The sequence below is a fragment of the Lampetra fluviatilis genome, chromosome 51, assembly GCF_964198595.1.
Source record: "Lampetra fluviatilis chromosome 51, kcLamFluv1.1, whole genome shotgun sequence".
NCBI lineage: Eukaryota > Metazoa > Chordata > Hyperoartia > Petromyzontiformes > Petromyzontidae > Lampetra > Lampetra fluviatilis.
Genome location: NC_136325.1, coordinates 5,940,662 through 5,948,953, shown reverse-complemented (window position 1 = coordinate 5,948,953; position 8,292 = coordinate 5,940,662). Strand labels below are relative to the sequence as shown.

At 53.6% G+C, this 8,292-nt stretch overlaps 1 protein-coding gene across 1 annotated transcript in view; it reads right to left on the bottom strand.

Annotated features, from left to right (window-relative positions):
• Positions 1-1,126: 1,126 nt before the first annotated feature.
• The window catches only part of LOC144948837 (uncharacterized), a 29,061-nt gene continuing 21,895 nt past the window's right edge, over positions 1,127-8,292 (bottom strand). Inside the window, exon 2 of the mRNA XM_078878487.1 lies at positions 1,127-2,851. Within this exon, the coding sequence (XP_078734613.1) occupies positions 1,127-2,806 (1,680 nt within the window). The 5' untranslated portion in view covers positions 2,807-2,851. The remainder of the gene's footprint in view (positions 2,852-8,292) is intronic.

Genomic DNA, 8,292 nt, shown 5'->3' with positions numbered 1-8,292 from the left:
CCCCCCCCGCCCGGGTGGTTCTCTGGCGTCTCCAGCTCCGATCGTTTCCGATGCTTCCATCACGCACCGTTGAAGATCGCTCGAGCTCGTCACGGAAACTAATAATTGAGTTTGTTTTTGTTTTAAACACGCAAGGAATGAGTTTGGTGGCCAATGTCCCGACCGTGGAGTTCCAACCGCTGCCTGCCTACGTACACGGCTCTTTGATATGTTGCGTACGATTCTCAATGGTGATTTAAGGGAAGCGTGCGGGATCATTTCTGTTCGCGTTACTAAAAATCAAAAAACGCAACCGACAGCAGCGCGTAAGTCGCTTGAGACGCGATGCCTCTTTGGTAAAGGAAGACCAGTACGATCGTACCAGACGACGGCTGTTATTTTTACGAATTCATATTTAGCGACGGATGGGCATTAGATCGCCGAGTTTATTGAGCACCGGATTCGTGATCGTGCAGTTATCAGTTCGGGTCCCAATCAGGGACGACTCAACCACAGCGTCGTCATAATTATCATCATCATCCTCTTCACCGTCGTGATCATCACCATCTCGCTGGGGTAGGTTAAATAATCATCAACTAGTGAGTTGCGAGGAAGTCAAAAACTATTGCATTCACAATGGGGCCTTGTTATAGGAATGTGAAATTTCACCACTTGGCAGAGGACCAGCAGCGTAAATTAGCGCCGCCCACAACTCATTTTGCTGTGGGATTTGGACACTGGCCACACGAGGGGCCAACTCTTGTGGACGATGCCACAGGGTCTTTAACATCCCCTCCACTGCTGTGGCCTATCGGAACACTTGAACAACAGCAGCAGCAGCAGCAGGGAATTCAACCCACGTCAGGTGGTGTGGCGACAAGAAAACTGACTGCTGGGCCAAGCAGTCGTCTCCTGTTACCGGTTCAGCTCGTCCCATCATCACCACCACCACCATCACCACCACCACCATCATCATCACCACTGCCGCCACCGCCGCCGCCACCACCACCATCATTACCACTGCCGCCACCACCACCGCTGCCACCACCACCACCACCGCCACCAGGTTTCCGCCCGTTTGCATCGACGCGCGCAACAAAGCGGCGGAGGCAACGCGCGGCTCCGCGGGCTCCCCCCCCCCCCCCCCTTACGTGACCGTCTCCATCTTGGCCTTGAGGCAGACGTGCCGATCCATCTCGTACTTGAAGAGGAAGCTCTTGCGGCAGGTGGGGCACGAGTACAGGTACACGCCGATGTGCACGAGCGAGTGCTTCACCAGGTTGCTCTTGTAGAGCGACACGTAGCCGCACAGGCGGCACCGCTGGTTCTCCACGTCCAGGTGCACCAGGCCGTGGTCACGCAGGTCCGACATGCAGCCGGCCACCGCCGCCCCGCACGCCCCGCAGGTCGCGCGCTCCGCCGGCACCGCCTGCCGCTGCCACTTGAGCTGGCGCACGTTCGACAGGCGCGTGCCGATGCCCTTGTACTTGCGCTTCTTGCACTGGCCGCGAGCGTGGGCGCTCAGCTTCTCGGGTGACAGGAACTTGTGGCCGCAGTGCTTGCAGGCGAGCAGCGCCACGCCCGTGTGGAGCAGGGCGTGCTCCACCGCGTCGCTGATGTTGCCGAAGCGCAGGCCGCAGACGCGGCACGCGAGACGCTCCATGTCCAGGTGGCCGCACGAGTGCTCGCGCAGCGCCGAGACGCTCTCCTCGACGGCCTCGCCGCACGCACGGCACCGCACGATTGCGCACGCCGCCTCCTCCGCCGCCGCCGCTGCCGCCGCCGCGTCGTCATCGTCGTACTCCTCGTCCTCCTCCTCCTCGTCGTCCTGGACGCCGCCGCCGGCCGCGAAGCGACTCTGGGAGGGCGACGCCGCCATCCGCAAGAAGGAGAGCGGCTGCTTTCCCTCCTCCAGGACGGCGGTCGCCAAGTCCAGCTCCTGCTTGGGGAAGCTGAGGCCGTCGCGCGGGTCGCCCGCCCCCTCGTACAGCTCCTCGTCGGGGGACTCCACCTTGATCCGGTAATCGGCGGCAGGAACGAGCTCGCCAAAGGCCGCGCCGGTCCCGCCCCTGAATGCGCCGCGCGGGAAACCGTGGGGCCGGCGCTCCTGGCCGGCGGCGAAGCGCGGCTGAGCGGGTTCCCCAGCGCGGGCGGCGACGCCGAACGGCTCGCGGGCGAGCGGCCACTCCACGAAGGCCCCGCTGCCGCCAATCCCCCTGGCGAGGCCCGCACCGAATCTCGGCGCCGGCGAGCACTTGGTCTGGGGGGCGTGCACGCTGCCCCCTCCTCCTCCGTCGTCTCCGTCATCGTCGCCGTCGTCACCGTCGTCACCGCCGCCGCCGTACTGGAAGACCGACACCGTGCTCACACGCGCCACCTCCACAATGTTCAGCTCGTCCGCGTTCGCCGCCGGAGAAGCGTCCTCTGGGCACGCGGGCAGCACGGGCAGGAACGGCGAGCAGGCCTCCTCCAGGCCGACGATGCCCAGTTTCTGGGCGCTCCGGTGGAGCTCGCCAAGGTCGGCGAGGCTCCCCACGGTGACCGTGCCCTTGTAGACGAAGTCGAGCGCGAGCTCGAAGGCGTTGGCGCCAACGCAGTCCACCACGAAGGGGCCCATGTTGCTGCAGGGCGCGCCCAGGAAGAGGCTGCGGAAGTAGCCGCTGGTGCTGCTCAGCACCGCCTTGTGCGCCAGGTAGCGGCAGCTCTGCACCTCCACCACGACGTCGCAGAAGGAGCCGCGCTCACGCAGCTCGCACAGCTCTTGCAGCAGGTCCGACAGCTGCTTGTTGGTGGAGAGGCAGATCTCCTCGGCGGCGCCCACCTCCATCTCGGCACGGGGTGGGGGGGGGGGAGGAAGGTCGCGGTGGCGTCTCTGCAGGCACAGCGGGAAACCGGGGAGTGACCGCAGCGTCAAAAGGGGAAAAAATTTTGATTGGGAAATGATCAGAAGCGCTCCACCTTTTTCGCTCCGTCCCACTTCCCCCGACGCCCTTTTGGTAAAGTAACCTACGTCACCTACGTGACTTTACCGAAAGAACAAGGGGAAAGTGTTTCGCAACATTTTTTCCACGGATGCGATTTGTAAAATCGGTCATCACTCGTAACAGTGTGATGGCGATGGTCGACGGAGCATGACGAGCTGAGTGAAATCCCTCCAAGCGTGCGCTGGGGACCCTCGGTTCTGGAGCATAGCGCTACAAACCCGGCGAACAGATTTCGATTCCCGCTGACCATTGACAATCATCTGAACCGGTTCTGGGCTTCCCCTAGGTAGACCCAGCCTCAACTGAGTACCCGGTGGAAACATCGCCACGAGGTGGGCTGAAGTCATGGGTGCTGGCATGCCGACATTCGTAGGTGCTACTCGTTAGCAGTACTTGCCCCAACAGTCTGCTCAGGCTATGTGGGGGATCTTTGTCTTTGAAACGGGAGTTTGTATTCTCTCCCTCTGTTCTGCACGGGTTTTCTCCGGTTTCCTCCCATCGCCAATAAAACATACATCAATGTTATCGGCAGATCCTTGAGACTCGGTGAGGGTGATCACGTGTACTGCCAATGATAATTGAAATGCAAGCACAAATCCTTAAAATATATTTTTCCATAAACAAAACATCATCTTCCCCCCCCACCTGCCCCACAATGTAACCTACCTCTCCCCCCGAGCTGCTGACACCTCCCATGAACCCGCGATGGGGCCGAAAAACATCGTAAAGTAACAACCCAATGTAGCAACACCCTCTTGATAAAAAAATAAAACCTCCTGTGACACGCACAATGTGGCCTCGCCTCTATAAATAATTAAGTAATGGGTCCCCCCCCCTTGACGTCATTCGAAATGAGGAGTGAAGGTCGAACGCTTGAAGCCGAGAGGTCGTGGGCCCAGGACTCCACGAGGATGTGGGCAGCAGCGGCGACGGAGACAAAGACCCAGGGGGTGGGTCCGTTCGCCGTTCATCACAGAGCTTCACGGTTCGAATCCAGCGGCCACCCCCGATTAACACTGCCGTGTGGTGCGCACACAGGAGGGGGGCCGTCTTTCTCCGCTCAAATCGAACGCTGAAGAGCCCTTGACGTCGTTCTCAAGAGCAGGCCGTTGTGTGCCGCGTCAGGTTGCGTATAGTGTAGCGCTGTATCAACATGGACTGTGTCTCTAGACTACATGCGGCGTCATTACAGACCGTCTCTCTAATCCACACACGCTGTCACTCCAATCTACACGTCGCTTCACTGCACTGCGTCTATTCTACACCAGAGGTCGCAACCGGGTACCCGATACCCGTACCCTACCTGATACCCGGCTACCTGTACCCGGCCGGGTACGGGTAGCCGTTTGCGATCCTGGTGCGGCTGGGTACGGGTACGGGTAGGCCGTGAGTCACTGGTGAGTCACCGTTTGTCACTCATTTCTGGTAGGGTACGGGTACGGGTAGGGAACGGGTTCCCGTACCCGGCCGGGAACGGGTAAGGAATCAAAACCCGTTTGCGACCTCTGTTCTACACCCCACGTCACCACAGACTGCCTCGTCTGCACGTTAAACTTCTTGCAGGCCACGCATTTTCAACTTCAAAAACACGCGGGAAAGAACCAGGTCCCTCCCATCTGGACAACACGGGGCCCCCACTGTTATTCTGTAGCCCAGGGTCTCGCACCGCGTCGCACCATGCCGAGCGACCTTGCCCTGTGCTGTGGCGACGCCGTGAGCTTGCACGGTGGGGGGGGGGGCTACCGAAGATTCCAACAGGGCGACAAAAAAAACGCCACCTCTGAGTTACGATTTCCTAAACAAGGTTGTTTATTTTTGCGCGGTAAATAGTTCACAAACATTAACTTCTGGGCAGAGTGAAGTGCGCCTCCACCCGCGACCGCGTATCGTACACCGGCAAATGAACTGGCGCACACAGACTTCCCTGCATGAATGGATCACTGTTCAAGCCAGCCACGGACGCACAGAGGTGATGTTGCGTTGTTTGGAACAGGGCCCGGTCATGTGATACATCGAGGACGGGAAACGTCAAGGCGTATTTACGAACGTAAGGTCGCGTTCCAAATGCAAATCATACGCTTTGTGAGAAATTCTCTTCAACTGGCCACAAAATGGTCATCGTAATCGGTGCATCAAAACGCTCGTCGGTGTGACGATTTCATTCAATTGATTCTAGATTTGAAGCTTTCGTGACTGCAAGGATTCATACTCATAGGTTTTTTTCGGTAAAGTTACGTAGGTAAAAAATGAAATTAAAATTAATAAAAGTAATAATATAAATAAAATAAGAGTATTAATTCAATTGGCTGGGTTGTCGGGGTGGTGGAGGGCTTCACGACACAGATTTGACCAGATCACCGCATGGCCCGAACCAACATTTTTTAAAATTGTGCATCGTAATATAATATACTTATTGGCCGTATAAATGTACGTGTTCAAATAATACTTCTTAGTTTGGCCTATTATTCCATGGGCCAGATCAGGTTTCGGATCCACCTAAAGTATCAAAACTTTCATGCTGCCAATTTATTTATACGGCGGATAGGAGAGAATAACTTGATAACCACACTCATTTCCAGTGGTTATCACACAATTCACTGTCGTTGTGTTGACCACATTGGGAAATTTGAACCAATAAAATAATAAAAATAAAACATAATAAGACAATATAATTCTCACGACGTTTCGGCCACAACGCAAGCAGCAAATTTGAACCAGTTAAAGTGCGGTTTCTGGTCTGGACTCATGGATTGTGGGTTGTCCACCATTCTGTCCCATCGACTACACCTGCCGGACACGGCCAAGCATCGGAGAAGCAAGTCACCCCAGTCCCATCTCATTCCGCTCGAGGAAAATCTCCACACTCCATCGCCAAGTGCCATCGTCGCAGGATTTATGTACGCATGTTGAACCTGTTTCGCACCATTCGTAGCCAACCGTGCTAAATCGGGATGGTCGACAGGATCAGAGGGCTATTGATACGGGCGTCCGTCTGGGATGAGACTGATGTAAAGAGCCCAAAGATGCACCAGCGTTTGTAGCAACTTCAAAGTTCTCTCTACTACGACGTGTTACAACTGCTACGTGTTCAACTCCGCAGGGAATTCCCACGACGTGGGTCAGTCCCTCCAAAGGACTATCCCCCACACAAAGCGGTGTGTTGACTTTACCGACCCCAGAAGGATGATGGGTTGAGTCGACCCCCCGACCTGGATGCGAACTGGAAAACCCACAGCGAGTGGCGTAAACGAGAGGATTGTGTGGAGCATCACGGCTGAAAGCAAATCGCAATGCGCAACTACACTCCGCCTCTCCACGTAGATTATTTAGATTACGTAGGCTGCTATAATGTCCAAATGATGGGTCACTTTGTCGAGCCAGCCAGGTTGCTTCTGAAAAACAAGTTAATACCTCAGTGGGCTTTGCCTGGTAGGATGGGGATGGTTCAGTTTTATTAGTACAGTGAGGGAAAAAAGTATTTGATCCCCTGCTGATTTTGTACGTTTGCCCACTGACAAAGAAATGATCAGTCTATAATTTTAATGGTAGGTTTATTTGAACAGTGAGAGACAGAATAACAACAAAATCCAGAAAAACGCATGTCAAAAATGTTATAAATTGATTTGCATTTTAATGAGCAAAATAAGTATTTGACCCCTCTGCAAAACATGACTTAGTACTTGGTGGCAAAACCCTTGTTGGCAATCACAGAGGTCAGACGTTTCTTGTAGTTGGCCACCAGGTTTGTACACATCTCAGGAGGGATTTTGTCCCACTCCTCTTTGCAGATCTTCTCCAAGTCATTAAGGTTTCGAGGCTATGGTTTGGCAACTTGAACCTTCAGCTCCCTCCACAGATTTTCTATGGGATTAAGGTCTGGAGACTGGCTAGGCCACTCCAGGACCTTAATGTGCTTCTTCTTGAGCCACTCCTTTGTTGCTTTGGCCGTGTGTTTTGGGTCATTGTCATGTTGGAATACCCACCCATTTTCAATGTCCTGGCTGAGGGAAGGAGTTCTCACCCAAGATTTGACGGTATATGGCCCCGTCCATCGTCCCTTTGATGCGGTGAAGTTGTCCTGTCCCCTTAGCAGATAAACACCCCCAAAGCGTAATGTTTCCACCTCCATGTTTGACGGTGGGGATGGTGTTCTTGGGGTCATAGGCAGCATTCCTCCTCCTCCAAACACGGCGAGTTGAGTTGATGCCAAAGAGCTCCATTTTGGTCTCATCTGACCACAACACTTTCACCCAGTTGTCCTCTGAATCATTCAGATGTACATTGGCAAACTTCAGATGGACATGTATATGTGCTTTCTTGAGCAGGGGGACCTTGCGGGCGCTGAAGGATTTCAGTCCTTCACGGCGTAGTGTGTTACCAACTGTTTTCTTGGTGACTATGGTCCCAGCTGCCTTGAGATCATTGACAAGATCCTCCCGTGTAGTTCTGGGCTGATTCCTCACCGTTCTCATGATCATTGCAACTCCACGAGGTGAGATCTTGCATGGAGCCCCAGGCCGAGGGAGATTGACAGTTCTTTTGTGTTTCTTCCATTTACAAATAATCGCACCAACTGTTGTCACCTTCTCACCAAGCTGCTTGGCAATGGTCTTGTAGCCCATTCCAGTCTTGTGTAGGTCTACAATCTTGTACCTGACATCCTTGGAGAGCTCTTTGGTCTTGGCCATGGTGGAGAGTTTGGAATCTGATTGATTGATTGCTTCTGTGAACAGGTGTCTTTTATACAGGTAACAAGCTGAGATTAGGAGCACTCCCTTCAAGAGTGTGCTCCTAATCTCAGCTCGTTACCTGTATAAAAGACACCTGAAAGCCAGAAATCTTTCTGATTGAGAGGGGGTCAAATACTTATTTCCCTCATTAAAATGCAAATCAATTTATAACATTTTTGACATGCATTTTTCTGGATTTTGTTGTTGTTATTCTGTCTCTCACTGTTCAAATAAACCTACCATTTAAATTATAGACTGATCATTTCTATGTCCGTGGGAAAACGTACAAAATCAGCAGGGGATCAAATACTTTTTTCTCTCACTGTATGTGTTTGCATGATTTGTTTACCTTTGCCACTCCTATTGTATTTGTGTACTGTTTGTTGTTGTAATGTTCTTACCCCGAGCCTCCCTACTGGACATGTGTGAAAAAGAGCTTCATGGCTCATCGGATTCCTCCAGTATAAATAAATATTCTGATTCTGTAAACAGCACGTGTATTTGTCCAGCAGCCTTCAATGCCGGTGGACAATCATGGTCTGGAAAGCGCATAGACCGATTGACTAAAACACGTTTGCCCTTCTCCCCTCTGCACCTAC